At 52.2% G+C, this 19,556-nt stretch overlaps 1 protein-coding gene across 1 annotated transcript; it reads right to left on the bottom strand.

Moving 5' to 3' along the window:
• Positions 1 to 15,164: 15,164 nt before the first annotated feature.
• Positions 15,165 to 19,201, bottom strand: LOC103643347 (cellulose synthase-like protein D3). Its single transcript, XM_008666514.3, has 2 exons — positions 17,336 to 19,201; positions 15,165 to 17,254 (listed from the first exon to the last, which is right to left on the bottom strand). The coding sequence occupies exons 1-2, from the start codon at positions 19,013 to 19,015 to the stop codon at positions 15,494 to 15,496; spliced, it is 3,441 nt and encodes a 1,146-aa protein (XP_008664736.1). The 5' UTR covers positions 19,016 to 19,201; the 3' UTR covers positions 15,165 to 15,493.
• Between the last annotated feature and the right edge of the window lie 355 nt (positions 19,202 to 19,556).

Genomic DNA, 19,556 nt, shown 5'->3' with positions numbered 1-19,556 from the left:
AAATATTCATTTTGAGAAAGACATGGTTTGTAGCGCATGTCAAGCAGGGAAGCAAGTTGGTACCCATCATCCACACAAGAACATCATGACGACTGACAGGCCGCTTGAGCTACTCCACATGGATTTATTCGGCCCGATCGCTTACATAAGCATCGGCGGGAGTAAGTATTGTCTTGTAATTGTGGACGATTATTCTCGCTTCACTTGGGTATTCTTTTTACAGGAAAAATCTCAGACCCAAGAGACCTTAAAAGGATTCTTGAGACAAGCTCAAAATGAGTTCGGATTGAGGATCAAGAAGATAAGAAGTGACAACGGGACGGAGTTCAAGAACTCGCAAATTGAAGGCTTTCTTGAGGATGAGGGCATCAAGCATGAGTTCTCTTCTCCCTACACACCGCAACAAAATGGTGTAGTAGAGAGGAAGAATAGAACTCTATTGGACATGGCAAGGACCATGCTTGATGAGTACAAGACTCCGGACCGGTTTTGGGCTAAGGCGATTAACACCGCCTGCTACTCCATCAACCAGCTATATCTTTACTGAATCCTCAAGAAAACACCCTATGAACTCCTCATCGATAAAAAGCCCAATATTTCATATTTTAGAGTCTTTGGTAGCAAATGTTTTATTCTTGTCAAAAGAGGTAGAAAATCTAAATTTGCTCCTAAGGCTGTAGAAGGCTTTTTACTTGGTTATGACTCAAACACAAGGGCATATAGAGTCTTCAACAAATCCACTGGATTAGTTGAGGTTTCTTGTGACATTGTGTTTTATGAAACTAATGGCTCTCAAGTAGAGCAAGTTGATCTTGATGAGCTAGATGATGAAGAGGCTCCGTGCGTCACGCTAAGGAACATGTCCATTGGGGATGTGTGTCCTAAGGAATCCGAAGAGCCCACACAAGCACAAGATAGCCCATCATCTTCCATACAAGCATCTCCACCAACCCAAGATGAGGATCAAGCTCAAGACAATGAAGAAGAAGATCAAGACAATAAGCCACCTCAAGAGGAGGACAATAATCAAGGGGGAGATGACAATGATCAAGACAAGGAAGATGATCAAGAAGAACAGGGTCAAAGACCGCCTCACCCAAGAGTCCACCAAGCGATACAAAGATATCACCCCGTATGACACTCATCATGTCTCATCATGTTTATCATAAACACGGTATGACACTCAAAATACCCAGATGTTCAGGCCTCGACAGCCACAATGAACATACGCCGGCACTCAAGGTGCCATTACAAACGGAACTTCGGTTCCACTCCCGCGGGTATGAACAACCTCCACATCGGAGGGCCTGCGGGACGACAAACTCTAGGTGGCTCATCGCCGACCACTGCAGCAGCAGCGACAATGACCTCCGCCTCGGGCGGCTAAACAGCAGCAGCGATGAACTCAGGACAAATGCTGCTACCGGAAGGCCCTCGCCCATGTCCCCACACGAGGGGCGAGGACAAGTCGTCAAAGCCAAAGAGCCGGAGGTCTGTCTGCGGGTGGCGCCGACGGTCTCGTCGGTGGAGAAACCTTCTCTGGCGACCACCACCTCCAGCACCGACGACAGCGACCACCTGCGCGCCGGCGCTACGCCAACGAAATGACGGCCGCCCCAGCCTGCACCGGCAGATCCCCACTCAAGTCCTCGCGGACGGGCGGGCACCGACCTCCGCGCGGAGGCGTCGTGCTAGAGTGAGGACAAGACAATCCAAGAACACGAACGCCGCCCTAACGGCGTGCGACGTCTTGGACGGTCCCCCGGTGCGCACGACGCAACAGCCGCCCGTACGGTGGGCGGACAGCCACGCTCCGCCCCAACGGTGGGAGGTGGCACCGGAAGCAGCGCCAGAGCCAGCTGGGCCAGCGAGCCAGGCATGCTAGAGCTAACGACACTTACAGCCGGCCGGCCCCGCGTTGTCGAAGCCCGCCCCCTCCGCTAGGCCAGTGAGCGCCCTCTCCCCTGAATGCTGAAGGAAGAGGTGGCCCGTCGGCCCATGCGGGAGGTAGAACTCTGGCTCAGCTCGCCCCCCGCCACAGCAAGGATGATGAAGATCCTTGAAGCTGAGGGCGGGGCAGAGGCCGCAGCCCGGCTTGCTTCTCCCCACCATCGAACTGGTGGTCACCATCCTGGGTGACCATTGGTGAGGGAATGCAGCTGGGCTGCCTGATGAAAATCCTTGAAGCCGAGCGATGGCTGAAGGGTGCCAACCTCCGTGAGGTTGCGCTCCTCCAACAACAAGACGAAGGCAACGCGGGCGCTCCCCATCCGGGGGCTCAGAAGGTGGAAGGGCGCGATGCATAAGGGGAGTGCGAAGGCATGGCTACCGCTCGGGGGATCGATCCCTTTTTAAAGGCGACTCTCCCCACTCGCGTCCTCAGGCGTCACGGACAAAGTCTTCACCTACGTGCTCCAGGGTCCTCCCCCTACGACACGGGGGCTGGGTCCCACACGTCATGCAAGCTGACCCGGAATGGAAGAAGCCAAACCGCCGCGCGCAGAGCGTGTAACCGCCCCGCGGTTACAAGCACTCCTCCATCCTCGCCGAAACCAGCGGTTGAAAGGGCGGACCGCCATGCAGGTGGCATGCAACCGCACCACGGGGACGCACCCCTTCGACTTTGACGCATCCAGCATGGAGGCCCAGGCCCACACGTCATGTAACCGGCGCGCTGGTTACTACGTGCGAGAAACTGCACTGCCACTTGCGCCAATGTCGTGCCTTCTCGACTGCGGAACCAGTGCCGCGACTCGAGGCAACCCTGCGCATGGCCCAACAGTGCTAATCGAGCACATCGGTCATGGGTCAGTCAGCTGCGGGAGGAGGCGCGACGGTCGATATGGCCAAAAGTGGGCCTGCTGTAATGGAGGCAGCGGGCGAGCGGAAGCGGCAGTCAAATCGTCTGCAGGCTCACGTCCCCTCCTGGAGCAGCAGGGGAGCCCTCTCCCACGGCGTGAAGACGATGCGCTCGTGTTCCGTCCCTCGAACGGCTCAAGCAACGACTGCCCCGCGAACCACTCGTCCCGTCGCATTAACTCCGCGGCAGGGCAAGCGACACCTTTGGCAGGTGAAGCGGGCGACGTTTCACCTCCGCCATGATGACCGCGTCAAAAAAGGTGCGCCACGCCGTTTAAATTCATATCCTTTTCCTCTTCCCCTTTCTCTCTCTTGCTACAGGGACCGGGAAAGGGGTTACTTCGAAAGGGATCCTTCTCCGCGAAGGAAGCGGGCCCCGAGCCCTCCTACTGATCAGGGGTTCGAAGGCTGGCCCCTCGGGAGGGTTCGACAGCCGCCCCAGAGCACTCGGGCTTCAGGCTCATTACTGATCAGAGGTTCGAAGGATGGCCCCTCGGAAGGGTTCGACAGCCGCCTCAGAGCACTCGGGCTTCGCGCCCACTACTGATCAGGGGTTCGAAGGCTAGCCCCTTGGAAGGGTTCGACAGCCGCCCCAGAGCACGCAGAGCGAGGGATGACTCTGGGTACGTCCGATACATGGCCGAGGCTCGGGATACGCTCCCGAGGTACCCTAGGACATTTCCAAGACCAGCAGGAGCGATTTTGTAACGAAATCCCATCAGAGGGAGGCATCGAGCCCTTGGACCCTATCGAACGGGACCAGGTCCGGCAAATCACATGCAGGTACTTTTGGAGCGTGCCTCTGGGCCACTAGCCGACCCTTATCGAACGGGGCACAGGCGTCCACTCGGATCACCCGTTAGCAACTCACTGGAGACACCATGTTTGGTGCCCTCCGAGGGCAACATGGCGCTTCCCCCCCCCCCCTTCCTCCTTGCAGAAAGGCGACGAAGGGGCATATGATAAAAGTCAAGACAGTCCTTGACCGTCCTCTCGCTCCGTGCAGAGGCTCGGGGGCTGCTCTCGCAAACCCGGCTACGGCCAAACCGTTGACAGCGTCAACAAACCAGCCTGAAAACTCGGGACCTGACCATGCACCCGAGCTACGATCAGGTCGCATGAGGGAACAACTAGACCAGCCGAGACATCACGAAAGGCATGAAGACCTCAGAGGAGTCAAACCACTCCTCCGAGGCCTCGGGGGCTACACCCGGCGGGTGCGCTCGCGCGCACCCACTGGAACAAAATGTAACCGAGAAAGGCCGGTCCCCTTGCAAAAAAGTGCGACAAAGCCTCCAAGCGAGTACCAACACTCCCTTTGAGGCTCGAGGGCTACTGTCGGGTACCATAATTAGGGGTACCCCCAACGCTCCTAAACACGGCTGGTAATCACCATCAGCACAGGCTGCAGAGACTGATGGGCACGATTCAGGTCAAGGCTTCGTCTGCTCAAGGGACGCGATCTCGCCCCGCCCGAGCCCAGCCTTGGACGGGAACAGTAGTCCCAGACGAATTTGCGCCTCGCCCGAGGGCCTTCTTCAAGCAACAGACGCACCCTCGTCTCGCCCGAACCCCAGCTCGGGCAGGCTTCGTTGTGAAGCAACCTTGGCCAGATCGCCTCACCAAACAACCGTATCGCAGGCGCATTCAATGCGAGGATCGCCTGACACCTTATCCTGACACACGCGCCCCAGTCGGCAAGGTCGAAGTGACCGCAGTCACTTCGCCCTCCCACTGACCGACCTGACAGGAAGACAGCGCCGCTCACCCCTCTCCGACTGTTGTGCCACCTGCCAGGGTGAGGCTGACAATAGCTAAGTCCAGCCTCAGGCGCAACAGGAAGCACCGCCTCGCCCGACCTTGGGCCTCGGCCTCAGGGGGAGGTCTTCGCCTCGCCCGACCTTAGGGCTCGGCCCCCGCCTCGGCCTCGGAAGGTGGTCTCCGCCTCGCCCGACCCCAGGGCTCGGCCTCAACCTCGACCTCGGAAGGTGGTCTCCGCCTCGCCTGACCCCAGGGCTCGGCCTCAACCTCGACCTCGGGAGGAATCTGAAAGAAAAATTAGGCTTACACCTATTTCCTAATTGATTTTGGTGGTTGAATTGCCCAACACAAATAATTGGACTAACTAGTTTGCTCTAGTCTATAAGTTATACAGGTGCCAAAGGTTCGCACATAGCCAATAAAAGACCAAGAAATGGGTTCAACCAAAAGAGCAAGGGACAACCGAAGGCTGCCCTGGTCTGGCGCACCGGACTGTCCGGTGCTCCACCAGACAGTATCCGGTGCACCAGGGGACTCCAAGCCAAACTTCGCACCTTCGGGAATTTTCAGAGGCGCTTCGCTATAATTCACTGGACTGTCCGATGCACCACCGGACAGTGTCCGGTGCTCCAGAGGAGAGCGACTCTGAACTCGCCAGCTTTGGGAATCCGCTCCGCTATAATTCACCGGACATGTCCGATGCACACCGGACTGTCCGGTGAGCCGGCGGAGCAACGGCTACTTCGCGCCAACGGTCGTCTGCAATGCATTAAATGCGCGCCAGCGCGCGCAGAGGAGCAGAGCACGCGCGGGTGGCACACCGGACAATCTACAGGACTTGTCCGGTGCACCACCGGACAACCAGGCGGGCCCACACGTCAGAGCTCCAACGGTCGAAACCCAACGGCCTGGTGACGTGGCTGGCGCACCGGACAGTGTCCGGTGGCGCACCGGACTGTCCGGTGCGCCATGCGACAGCAGCCTCCACCAAACGGCTAGTTTGGTGGTTGGGGTTATAAATACCCCAACCACCCCACATTCAAGTCATCCAAGTTTTCCACCTTCCAACCACTTACAAGAGCTAGGCATTCAATACAAGACACACCCAAGTGATCAAATCCTCTCCCAATTCCACAAAAGCTTTAGTGTTAAGTGAGAGTGATTTGTTGTGTTCTTTTGAGCTCTTGCGCTTGGATTGCTTTCTTTCTCATTCTTTCTTGAGATCAAACTCACTTGTAATTGAGGCAAGAGACACCAATCGTGTGGTGATCCTTGTGGGAACTTTGTGTTCCAAGTGATTGAGAAGAAAAGCTCACTCGGTCCGAGAGACCGTTTGAGAGAGGGAAAGGGTTGAAAGAGACCCGGTTTTTGTGACCACCTCAACGGGGAGTAGGTTTGCGAGAACCGAACCTCGGTAAAACAAATCTGCGTGTCACACTCTTCATTCGCTTGCGATTTGTTTTGCACCCTCTCTGTCGGACTCGTTTCTATTTCTAACGCTAACCCGGCTTGTAGTTGTGATTAATTTTGTAAATTTCAGTTTCGCCCTATTCACCCCCCCCCCTCTAGGCGACTTTCAATTGGTATCAGAGCCCGGTGCTTCATTAGAGCTTAACCGCTCGAAGTAATGTCGGGAGATCACGCCAAGAAGGAGATGGAGACCGGCGACAAGCCCACTACAAGCCACGGGAAGGCATCATCGGAAGAGTCCCGCAAAAAGGGGAAAGGGAAGGAGAAGAAAGCCTCTTCCCACAAGTCGCATCGGAGTGGCGACAAGAAAAAGAAGATGAGGAAAGTGGTCTACTACGAGACCGATACTTCATCACCGTCCACCTCCGGCTCCGACGTGCCCTCCGTAACTTCTAAGCGCCATGAGCGCAAGAAGTTTAGTAAGATCCCCCTACGCTACCCTCGCATTCCTAAACATACGCCTTTACTTTCCGTCCCATTAGGCAAACCACCAACCTTTGATGGTGAAGATTATGCTAGGTGGAGTGATTTAATGCGGTTTCACCTAACCTCACTCCACAAAAGTATATGGGATGTCGTTGAGTTTGGTGTACAGGTACCATCTGTAGGGGATGAGGATTATGATGAGGACGAGGTGGCTCAAATCGAGCACTTCAACTCCCAAGACACAACTATACTCCTCGCCTCTCTAAGTCGAGAGGAGTATAACAAGGTGCAAGGATTAAAGAGCGCCAAGGAAGTTTGGGACGTGCTCAAGACCGCGCACGAGGGAGATGAACTAACCAAGATCACCAAGTGGGAGACGATCGAGGGGGAGCTCGGTCGCTTCCGGCTTCGCAAAGGAGAAGAGCCACAAGACATGTACAACCGGCTCAAAACCTTGGTGAACCAAGTGCGCAACCTCGGGAGCAAAAAGTGCGATGACCACGAGATGGTTAAGGTTATTCTTAGATCACTTATTTTCCTTAACCCTACTCAGGTTCAATTAATTCGTGGTAATCCTAGATATACACTAATGACTCCCGAGGAAGTAATCGGGAATTCTGTGAGCTTTGAGTATATGATCAAGGGCTCAAAGAAAATCAATGAGCTAGATGATCCCTCCACATCCGAAGCACAACCGGTTGCATTCAAGGCAACGGAGGAGAAGAAGGAGGAGTCTACATCAAGTAGACAACCAATCGACGCCTCAAAGCTCGACAATGAGGAAATGGCGCTCGTCATCAAGAGCTTCCGTCAAATCCTCAAGCAAAGGAGGGGGAAAAATTACAAGCCCCGCTCCAAGAAGGTTTGCTACAACTGTGGTAAGCCCGGTCACTTTATAGCAAAATGTCCTATTTCTAGTGACAGTGACAGGGGCGATGACAAGAAGGGGAGAAGAAAGGAGAAGAAGAAATACTACAAGAAGGGTGGCGACACCCATGTATGCCGCGAGTGGGACTCGAACGAGAGCTCCTCCGACTCCTCCTCCAATGAGGACGCCGCCAACATCACCATCAACAAAGGCCTTCTCTTCCCCAACGTCGGCCACAAGTGCCTCATGGCAAAAGACGGCAAAAAGAAGAAGGTTAAATCTAAATCCTCCACTAAATATGAGTCCTCTAGTGATGATAATGCTAGTGATGAGGAAGATAATTTGCGTACTCTTTTTGCCAACTTGAACATGCAACAAAAAGAGAAGTTAAATGAATTGATTAGTGCTATCCATGAAAAGGATGATCTCTTAGACACCCAAGAGGACTTCCTTATTAAAGAAAATAAGAAGCATGTTAAAGTTAAAAATGCTTATGCTCTAGAAGTTGAAAAATGTGAGAAATTAACTAGTGATCTAAGCACATGCCATGATGTTATCAACAACCTTAGAAATGAAAATGCTAGTTTAATTGCTAAGGTTGATTCAAATGCTTGTGATGTTCCAATTCCCAATCTTAAAAATGATAATGATGATTTGCTTGCTAAGATTGAAGAATTGAACATATCTCTTGCTTGCCTTAGAAATGAAAATGAAAAATTAATTGCTAAGGCTAAAGATTTTGATGTTTGCAATGCTACCATTTCCGACCTTAGAAGTAAAAATGATATATTGCATGCTAAGGTTGTAGAATTAAAATCTTGCAAACCCTCTACATCTACCGTTGAACATACTTCTATTCGCACTAGATGTAGATATGTTGATATTGATGCTATTCATGATCATATGGTATTAATTAAGCAACAAAATGATCATATAGCAAAATTAGATGCTAAAATTGCCGAGCATGAACTTGAAAATGAAAAATTTAAATTTGCTCGTAGTATGCTTTATAACGGGAGACGCCTTGGCATTAAGGATGGCATTGGCTTCCAACAGGGAGGCAATGTCAAACTTAATGCCCCTCCTAAGAAATTGTCTAATTTTGTTAAGGGAAAGGCTCCCATGCCTCAGGATAACGAGGGTTACATTTTGTACCCTGTCGGTTATCCTGAGAGCAAAATTAGGAGAGAATTCACTCTAGGAAGTCTCACTCTGGCCCTAACCATGCTTTTATGTATAAGGGTGAGACATCTAGTTCTAGGCAACCAACCCGTGCTAAGTTGCCTAAGAAGAGAACTCCTAGTGCATCAAATGATCATGACATTTCTTTTAAAACTTTTGATGCATCTTATGTGTTAACTAACAAATCTGGCAAAGTAATTGCCAAATATGTTGGGGGCAAGCACAAGGGGTCAAAGACTTGTGTTTGGGTACCCAAAGTTCTTGTGTCTAATGCCAAAAGACCCAAAACCATTTGGGTATCTAAAGCCAAGAACTAAACTTGTTTTGTAGGTTTATGCATCCGGGGGCTCAAGTTGGATCATCGATAGCGGGTGCACAAACCACATGACAGGGGAGAAGAAAATGTTTTCCTCCTATGAGAAAAACCAAGATCCCCAACGAGCTATCACATTCGGGGATGGAAACCAAGGTTTGGTCAAAAGATTGGGTAAAATTGCTATATCTCCTGACCATTCTATTTCCAATGTTTTTCTTGTAGATTCATTGGATTACAATTTGCTTTCTGTTTCTCAATTATGCAAAATGGGCTACAACTATCTATTTACTGATGTAGGTGTCACTTTCTTTAGAAGAAGTGATGATTCAATAGCATTTAAGGGAGTGTTAGAGGGTCAGCTATACTTAGTAAATTTTGATAGGGCTGAACTCGACACTTGCTTAATTGCTAAGACTAACATGGGTTGGCTCTGGCACTGCCGACTAGCCCATGTTGGGATGAAGAATCTTCATAAGCTTCTAAAGGGAGAACACATTTTAGGATTAACAAATGTTCATTTTGAGAAAGACAGGATTTGTAGCGCATGCCAAGCGGGAAAGCAAGTCGGTGCTCATCATCCACACAAGAACATCATGACGACCGACAGGACACTGGAGCTCCTACACATGGATCTATTCGGCCCGATCGCTTACATAAGCATCGGCGGGAGTAAGTATTGTTTAGTTATTGTGGATGATTATTCTCGCTTCACTTGGGTATTCTTTTTGCAGGAAAAATCTCATACCCAAGAAACCTTAAAGGGATTCTTGAGACGAGCTCAAAACGAGTTCGGCTTAAGGATCAAGAAGATTAGAAGCGATAACGGGACAGAGTTCAAGAACTCTCAAATTGAAGGCTTCCTTGAGGAGGAGGGCATCAAGCATGAGTTCTCTTCTCCCTACACGCCACAACAAAATGGTGTAGTGGAGAGGAAGAATAGAACTCTATTGGACATGGCAAGAACCATGCTTGATGAGTACAAGACTTCGGATCGGTTTTGGGCCGAGGCGGTCAACACCGCTTGCTACGCCATCAACCGGTTATATCTACACCGAATCCTCAAGAAGACATCATATGAACTCCTAACCGGTAAAAAGTCCAATATTTCATATTTTAGAGTCTTTGGTAGCAAATGCTTTATTCTTGTTAAAAGAGGCAGAAAATCTAAATTTGCTCCTAAGACTGTAGAAGGCTTTTTACTAGGGTATGATTCAAACACAAGGGCATATAGAGTCTTTAACAAGTCCACTGGACAAGTTGAAGTTTCTTGTGACGTTGTGTTTGATGAGACTAACGGCTCTCAAGTAGAGCAAGTTGATCTTGATGAGATAGGTGATGAAGAGGCTCCGTGCATCGCTCTAAGGAACATGTCCATTGGGGATGTGTGTCCTAAGGAATCCGAAGAGCCTCCAAAAGCACAAGATCAACCATCCTCCTCCACGCAAGCATCTCCACCAACTCAAAATGAGGATGAGGCTCAAATTGATGAAGGAGAAGATCAATCAAATGAGCCACCTCAAGATAACGGCAATTATCAAGAGGGAGATGCAAATGGTCAAGACAAGGAGGATGAAGAACCAAGGCTGCCACACCCAAGGGTCCACCAAGCAATCCAACGAGATCACCCCGTCGACACCATCCTCGGCAACATCCATAAGGGGGTAACCACTAGATCTCGTGTTGCACATTTTTGTGAGCATTACTCTTTTGTTTCCTCTATTGAGCCACACAGGGTAGAGGAAGCACTTCAAGATTCGGATTGGGTGGTGGCGATGCAAGAGGAGCTCAACAACTTTACGAGAATGAGGTATGGCATTTAGTTCCACGTCCTAATCAAAATGTTGTAGGAACCAAATGGGTGTTCCGCAACAAGCAAGATGAGCATGGTGTGGTGACAAGGAACAAAGCCCGACTTGTGGCCAAGGGATACTCCCAAGTCGAAGGTTTGGATTTCGGTGAAACCTATGCACCCGTAGCTAGGCTTGAGTCAATTCGTATATTATTGGCCTATGCTACTTACCATGGCTTCAAGCTTTATCAAATGGACGTGAAGAGTGCCTTCCTCAATGGACCAATCAAAGAAGAGGTCTATGTTGAGCAACCTCCCGGCTTTGAAGGTAGTGAGTATCCTAACCATGTTTATAAACTCTCTAAGGCGCTTTATGGGCTCAAGCAAGCCCCAAGAGCGTGGTATGAATGCCTTAGAGATTTTCTTATTACTAATGGATTCAAAGTCGGAAAGGCCGATCCTACACACTTCACTAAAACTCTTCAAAATGACTTGTTTGTATGCCAAATTTATGTTGATGATATTATATTTGGGTCTACTAACGAGTCTACATGTGAAGAATTTAGTAGGATCATGACACAAAAATTCGAGATGTCAATGATGGGGGAGTTGAAGTATTTCTTAGGATTTCAAGTGAAGCAACTCCAAGAGGGCACCTTCATAAGCCAAACGAAGTATACTCAAGATATTCTAAGCAAGTTTGGAATGAAGGATGCCAAACCCATCAAGACACCCATGGGAACCAATGGGCATCTCGACCTCGACACGGAAGGTAAGTCCGTGGATCAAAAGGTATATCGGTCGATGATAGGCTCCTTACTCTATTTATGTGCATCTCGACCGGATATTATGCTTTCCGTATGCATGTGTGCAAGATTCCAAGCCGACCCTAAGGAAGCTCACCTTACGGCCGTAAAACGAATCTTGAGATATTTAGTTTATACTCCTAAGTTTGGGCTTTGGTATCCTCAGGGATCCACATTTGATTTAATTGGTTATTCCGATGCCGATTGGGCGGGGTGTAAAATTAATAGAAAGAGCACATCGGGGACTTGCCAGTTCTTGGGAAGATCCTTGGTGTCTTGGGCTTCAAAGAAGCAAAATTCCGTAGCTCTTTCTACCGCCGAAGCCGAGTATATTGCCGCAGGCCATTGTTGCGCACAACTACTTTGGATGAGGCAAACCCTTAGGGACTATGGTTACAAATTAACCAAAGTTCCTCTTCTATGTGATAATGAGAGTGCAATCCACATGGCGGATAATCCCGTTGAGCATAGCCGCACTAAACACATAGCCATTCAGTATCATTTCTTAAGGGATCACCAACAAAAGGGAGATATCGAGATTGCATACATTAATACTAAAGATCAATTAGCCGATATCTTTACCAAGCCACTTGATGAACAAACTTAGGCATGAGCTAAATATTCTTGATTCTAGGAATTTCTTTTGATGTCTTGCATGCATAGCTCATAAATATACCTTTGATCATATCTCTTTTATATGCTATGACTAATGTTTCTTCAAGTAAATTTCAAACCAAGTCATAGGTGTATTGAAAGGGAATTGGAGTCTTCGGCGAAGACGAAGGCTTCCACTCCGTAACTCATCCTTCGCCGTCGCTCCGAGCAACTCTCTGTCTTTGGTATAATCTTCACTCGTATTTTATTTGCCAAAGGGGAGAAAGTAGTTAAAAGGGCTTATATTTCACTCAAGTATCCGTTTTTGGCGATTCATGCCAAAGGGGGAGAGAGTATTAGCCCAAAGCAAAAGGGCCGCACCACCACCTAATTTTAAAAAGAATTTCTCAATTGGTATGATTTTCAAATTGGTATCTCATTGTGTTCAAAAGGGGGAGAAAGTAGTGTTCTCAAAATTGGTATCTTAAAACCCTCTTGAACACTAAGAGGAGGATTTCATTGAGAGGGAGTTTTGTTTAGTCAAAGAAAAAGTATTTGAAACAGGGGGAGAAAATTTCAAATCTTGAAAATGCTTCGCAAAATCTTATTCATGTACCTTTGACTATTTGCAAAAGAACTTTGAAAAGGATTTACAAAAGAATTTGCAAAAACAAAACATGTGGTGCAAGCGTGGTCCAAAATGTCAAAAATCAAAGAAACAATCCATGCATATCTTATAAGTATTCATATTGGCTCAATTCTAAGTAACATTTGCACTTACATTATGCAAACTAGTTCAATTATGCACTTCTATACTTGCTTTGGTTTGTGTTGGCATCAATCACCAAAAAGGGGGAGATTGAAAGGGAATTAGGCTTACACCTATTTCCTAATTGATTTTGGTGGTTGAATTGCCCAACACAAATAATTGGACTAACTAGTTTGCTCTAGTCTATAAGTTATAAAGGTGCCAAAGGTTCGCACATAGCCAATAAAAAGACCAAGAAATGGGTTCAACCAAAAGAGCAAGGGACAACCGAAGGCTGCCCTAGTCTGGCGCACCGGACTGTCCGGTGCTCCACCGGACAGTGTCCGGTGCACCAGGGGACTCCAAGCCAAACTTCGCACCTTCGGGAATTTTCAGAGGCGCTTCGCTATAATTCACCGGACTGTCCGGTGCACCACCGGACAGTGTCCGGTGCTCCAGAGGAGAGCGGCTCTGAACTCGCCAGCTTTGGGAATCCGCTCCGCTATAATTCACCGGACATGTTCGGTGCACACCGGACTGTCCGGTGAGCCGGCGGAGCAACGGCTACTTCGCGCCAACGGTCGTCTGCAACGCATTAAATGCGCGCCAGCGCGCGCAGAGGAGCAGAGCACGCGCGGGTGGCACACCGGACAATCTACAGGACTTGTCCGGTGCACCACCGGACAGCCAGGCGGGCCCACACGTCAGAGCTCCAACGGTCGGAACCCAACGGCCTGGTGACGTGGCTGGCGCACCGGACAGTGTCCGGTGCGCCATGCGACAGCAGCCTCCACCAAACGGCTAGTTTGGTGGTTGGGGTTATAAATACCCCCAACCACCCCACATTCAAGTCATCCAAGTTTTCCACCTTCCAACCACTTACAAGAGCTAGGCATTCAATACAAGACACACCAAGTGATCAAATCCTCTCCCAATTCCACAAAAGCTTTAGTTTTAAGTGAGAGTGATTTGTTGTGTTCTTTTGAGCTCTTGCGCTTGGATTGCGTTCTTTCTCATTCTTTCTTGAGATCAAACTCACTTGTAATTGAGGAAAGAGATACCAATCGTGTGGTGATCCTTGTGGGAACTTTGTGTTCCAAGTGATTGAGAAGAAAAGCTCACTTGGTCTGAGGGACCGTTTGAGAGAGGAAAAGTGTTGAAAGAGACCCGGTCTTTGTGACCACCTCAACGGGGAGTAGGTTTGCGAGAACCGAACCTCGGTAAAACAAATCCGCGTGTCACACTCTTCATTCGCTTGCGATTTGTTTTGCACCCTCTCTCTCGGACTCGTTTCTATTTCTAACGCTAACCTGGCTTGTAGTTGTGATTAATTTTGTAAATTTCAGTTTCGCCCTATTCACCCCCCCCCCTCTAGGCGACTTTCAGAATCGCGTCCTCGCCCGACCTCGGCCTCAGGAGGAGTCTCCGCCTCGCCCGACCTTGGGCTCGGACCGACCGCGCCACGGGGGATATATAATTACCCAACCCCTAGCTAGCTCAGGCTACGGGGGAACAAGACCGGCGTCACATCCAGGCTCGTCCCGGTAACAAGTAATGATGGCTCCCCGCGTTCGTCCATGACGACGGCGGTTCTCAGCCCCCTACGGAAGCAAGGAGACGTCAGCAAGGTCTCCGCAGCCCCGACAGCTGTGCTTCTACAGGGCTCAAGCGCTCCTCCGACGGCCACGACACCGCTTACACAGGGCTTTAGCTCCTCTCCGACAGCCACGTTGGCATGTACATAGGGCTCTGGCTCCTCTCAGCCGGACACGTTAGCATATTGCTACACCCCCATTGTACACCTGGACACTCTCCTTGCATCTATAAAAGGAAGGGTCAGGACCCTCATACGAGAGGGTGGTCGCGCGGGAGGACGGGCTGACGAACAGGCTCGTGCTCTCTCTCCCTCGCGGACGCTTGTAACCCCTACTGCAAGCGCACCCACCTTGGCGCATGATAACACGAGTCGCGGATTTCCCCCCTTGTGTTCCGTCTCGCGCCAACCCATCTGGGCTGGGGCACGCAGCGGCAATTTTACTCGTCGGTCCAGAGACCCCCGGGGTCGAAATGCCGACACGAGCGGACAGATTATTGTTCCACCCGACCTAAATAACCTGACCCATGGTCATCCCTATATATATCCCCTAATTATATCAACTAAATCATCCACACTAACATTCTATTGTTCTCCCCAAAAGGGAATTTTAGAAAATAACCAAATAGAGATGATATCACTCAACTAGTTTAAGGACTTCTAAATATTTTTTATGGCAAATGAAAAGCCACATGTTTTTTTTCTAGAAGCATCACAAGGTCATGAACACGAACGGACTGCTTGTGTAACGGAAAAAGAAGGATAACAACTTCTTAATAATAAATTTTATATGAATACACATCTTGGATTTGTTCTTCTGTTCAGTTCGAGCTGAACAATTCCATTTAATTTGTCTATAGAAATTAACCCTACCAGAGAAAAAGTAGTGAAAACTCAACACAATAAGTTTGACACATCTAGTTACTTTGCTCACTATCGCACACGTGCAGCAGCACTGATCATATGGTGGAATCTGTAATGCATGATGATGAAATGCCTGCAGACTAGAAATTGTGACACGTACACGTCATCAGGAATGGCGGAACTGTCATCTGACAAATTAAAGCTAGGCGGTCGTTGTCAAGGAAACTGGAAGCCAGCACCGCGGCCGCCGGCGCTGGCCTCCGGCGGGCTGATGGCGACCCAGAGCAGGGAGATGGTGATGGAGATGAGTCCCGACCAAACGAAGACGATGGTGGGTGTCTTGCCGCGGCGGCCCATGAGCCCCTTGGCGAAGGGGTAGAGGTGCGCCAGCACCCAGAAGCTGAAGAAGCCGCCGCCGATGAACTTGCCCCAGCGCGGGTTGTCGCTGTAGACGGTGCGCGCGAAGGCGAAGGCGATGGCGATGACGTTGATCATGCCGATGGTAATGGGCGGGATGAGCAGCGACGACCACTTCACCACGTAGAGGTCGGCGTAGATGTCCTCGTTGTCGTCCACGGCCGCCTTGGCCGTGAGGGTGAAGGAGATCTCGATGCCGGCCATCACCTTGAGCAGCCCCTGCACCACCGCGTACAGGTGCGCGCTTGTTCCCGAGATGAGCCAGAACTGCTCGTTGCGCCACCAGTCCTCGAGCTCGATGCCCGACCACTTGACCTCGAGCACGCCGAGCGCGATGAGGGTGACGGTGATGGTCAGCAGGTAGCAGAGGAAGGCGACATTGAGCGTCTGCACGATGAAGAAGCCCGAGAAGAGGGACAGCGCCGGGATGAAGCAGTAGACCAGCAGGAAGATGGAGGTGAAGGGGTAGATGCCGACATTGAGGTAGGCCACCCGCTGCAAGAACATGAGCCTCCGCGACGCCAGGAACGCGTTGTTCCGCGAGAAGAATATCTCCACCGACCCGGTCGCCCAGCGCAGCACCTGGTGGAGGCGGTCCGTCAGGTTGATGGGCGCCGTGCCCAGGAACGCGTCGCGCTTGGGGATGCAGTAGACGGAGCGCCACCCGCGGTTGTGCATGCGGTAGCCGCTCACCACGTCCTCCGTCACGGAGCCGTAGATCCAGCCCACGCGGTCCCCCCACTCCGTCTTGTCCTCGTACCAGCAGGAGATGACGGACACGGCCTCCGCCACGGTCGGCGGGTCCAGCGGCGGCCGGGGCACCGTCAGCGAGCCGGGGGGCCGCCCGTGCAGCACGGCCGGGTGGTCCGCCAGCGGTCGCGCCTGGAACTCGGCCACGGGGATGGACGCCATCAGCGCCGACGAGTTGCCGAACCGCCTGGGCACAAGCATCGACGTGAGCTCGGCGTCGAAGTCCTCCGCCCCCTTGCTGTTGAGCGACTGCGTGTCCGTCTCGCCCTGGTCCGCCTTGCCGAACGTCGTCACCTTCTTCTTCTTGAAGAGCCAGCCCGTGTACTCGGTTGTGCGCGGCGGGTCGAAGCCGTAGAGCGCGAAGCGGCGGAACATGCAGCCTGTGCCGACGTACATGGGGCCCTGCAGGCCGTCCAGCGCGCGCATGTTGCCGTCGAAGAAGACGGTGTTGTTGTTGGCGTAGCGGTCGGAGGGGTCGATGCCCTCGAAGCGCTGCGGGAACTGGATGTACGCGATGCGCTCGCCGCCGCGGTCCATCACGAAGCACATGGCCTCGCGGATGGCCTGCGCGTAGTTGATGTAGTGGTCGCAGTCGAAGTTGAGGATGAAGGGCCCGTTGGACATCACGGCGGAGCAGCGCACCAGGGCGTTCATGGCGCCAGCCTTCTTGTTGTGGTCGTACCCGGGACGCTTCTCGCGGGACATGTACACCAGCATCGGAAGACGGATGTCCACGTCGCTGAAGTCGATCAGCTGCTCCTCGTCGTGCATCCCGTACAGAGGGTCGGGAGAAGGAGGCTTCAGCATCACCTGCCAATTCAATTGACATGGTCACATATATATATTATAGAAGAAGATCAGAGCTGATGTCAGTCAATAAACAATCAGTGCCTGTAGGATGCCGGCGTGGTTTCCCTTGGCGTGGTCGGGCGCCGACACGGCCCAGGTGCCGGGCCAGTGCGTGCCGTCCGCCATCCACGTTGCCTTCTTCACCTTGGGCTGCTCGGCCGGATCGGCGCCGGTCTCGCGCAGGTGCTTGAGCATCTTCATGTCCTCGCGGGCGTTGAAGGCATCGGAGCGCCGGCGGATGGAGTCGGGCAGGCCGTTGATGCGCACCTTGAACTCGTCGAACTCCCGCTTCACCTTGCGGCGGTCCTTGACGAAGTCCGACCGCCGCTTGCCCTTGGTCGGGTCGCCCTTGATGCTGAAGTAGCTGTCCGGCTGGCGGGGCTCGATGTCGTGCTTCTTGCAGAAGGGCACCCAAATGTTGGCGAAGCTGGCAGCCTCCGCCATGGCCTCGAAGGTGAGCAGCGCGCCGCCGTCGTCGGACACGTAGCACGCCAGCTTCTCCACCGGGTAGTCAGCGGCCAGGATGGACAGGATGGTGGTGGCCGTGGTGAGCACCGGCTCCTTATCCGGGTCGGCCGTGGACACGAACACGTCCAGCCCCGGCAGGTCGGAGCGGCCGTGCGGGTTGGACGGCGACGGCGTCTCGAACTTCTCCTTGAGCACGGCGAGGTCCGTGCTCCGGTTCACGGGGTTCACCTTTGGGAGCATGTCCAGCAGCCAGGAGAAAGCGAACCAGAGCTCGCACACGATGGACATGCCCCAGAGCCAGAGCGCCTCCATGTTGGGGTTGCGGACGCGCCACGTGAGGTAGAAGATGAGCACGAACATCCGGATGACGATGAAGATCCGGTAGGGGCTGATGATGGACGTCGGCATGGGTATCTTGCGGGTCAGCGGCTTGAACGGCTTCTGCTCCGGGAGCATACCGTCGCCTCCACCGCCGCCGGGGCCGCCCTCGTCGTCCAGGTCGTCGTCGTACATGCCGCCCTTGGGCCAGAACGCGTTGCCGTAGCCGTAGGTGCCGGAGCTCTCGAAGAGCCACCGATTATGGTCGAACTCGCCGTTCTGGTTCCGCGCCAGCAGAGACTTGCTGTTGTTCATCATGCCGCCGCCCGGCCCTGGCAGGTAGTGCTTCCCCGAGGACGCGTCGTTGGGGTCGTCGTCGGCGTACTCGCCGATCTTGTAGTGCTCCTTGCACCCCGGGCAGAGGCAGCCTTCCTTCTGTGCGTCCAGGTAGCAGTCGCGGCAGATCTTGAATCTGCACTCGCAGGGGTCGATGTCCTCGCCGCGCTCATTGCGCATGACCTTGCCGTCGCAGGCGGGCATGGCGCAGCGGGAGCCCTTGGAGCCGGCCATCTGCGGGTGCGTCACCTCGGACTCGATGACCTTGTCCATGAGGTGGGCGCGCGTGACGCTGTTGAACCCGCCGGTGAAGAGCGAGTTGGAGACGTACTGCTCCTCGGCCTTCATGGCCACGGACGCCGGGTCCATCATCGGTTGGTTGTCGGGCGTGGGCGGGATCTGCACCGTGTAGTTGGTGTAATCCGCCGCCAGCTCGCCCTCCATGTCGATGTCCTCCCGGGACAGACTCACGTACCGCCCGCTCGATGTCCGCCGCGCGAACTTCACCGTGTTCCCCGCCGGCCCCCGCGGGCCGCCCGCCGGCCCCCCAGCGCCGCCGCCGGGATTCCGGATCGCCTTCTTTGGCGGCGGGTTTGACATCTTCCGTCCTTCTTCACTCGCTGGCTTCCTTGCTTTTGTTACGTGCCCATGGTTCGATCACTCGCCTGCCACACGAGCGTGCTCCCCATCCACGGCCATGCGATGGTTTGCAAACCAAGTATGGAGGCCGGCGACAGCGGGAAGGATATGAGGAGGAGACGGGCGGTGGCCGTCGTGCGGTGGTCCTTGCGGGGAAGGCCTATAGTCTCGTGCATGAGAGTTAAGCTGCCTATAAAAAGGAGCTGAGAGGCGCGCTGAACGAGCCGGGTTTAGTGCAGGAGGTTGCGTTCAAGCCTTCAAGGATGGGAAGATGTGGCTGGTTAGCGGTGGGCCTGAGTGGCAACGGCTAGGATGAGGGCCAAAATGGAAATCTTAGCTGAATCAGGATTTTAATGTACACTGAACTGACTCGTGACAAAAGTATGTCGAAGAAAAAATAGATGACATGCGAAAAATATTATTATAAAGTAATATTTTTATTTTTTTCATCAATTATTTTAAAGCTAGAGATAGAAGTACTGCAAAAATAGAAAATATATAT

Source organism: Zea mays, chromosome 1, assembly GCF_902167145.1.
Source record: "Zea mays cultivar B73 chromosome 1, Zm-B73-REFERENCE-NAM-5.0, whole genome shotgun sequence".
In the NCBI taxonomy this organism is placed as follows: domain Eukaryota; kingdom Viridiplantae; phylum Streptophyta; class Magnoliopsida; order Poales; family Poaceae; genus Zea; species Zea mays.
The sequence above is the reverse complement of the archived record's forward strand: the minus strand, read 5'-3'. Positions and strand labels throughout refer to the sequence as shown.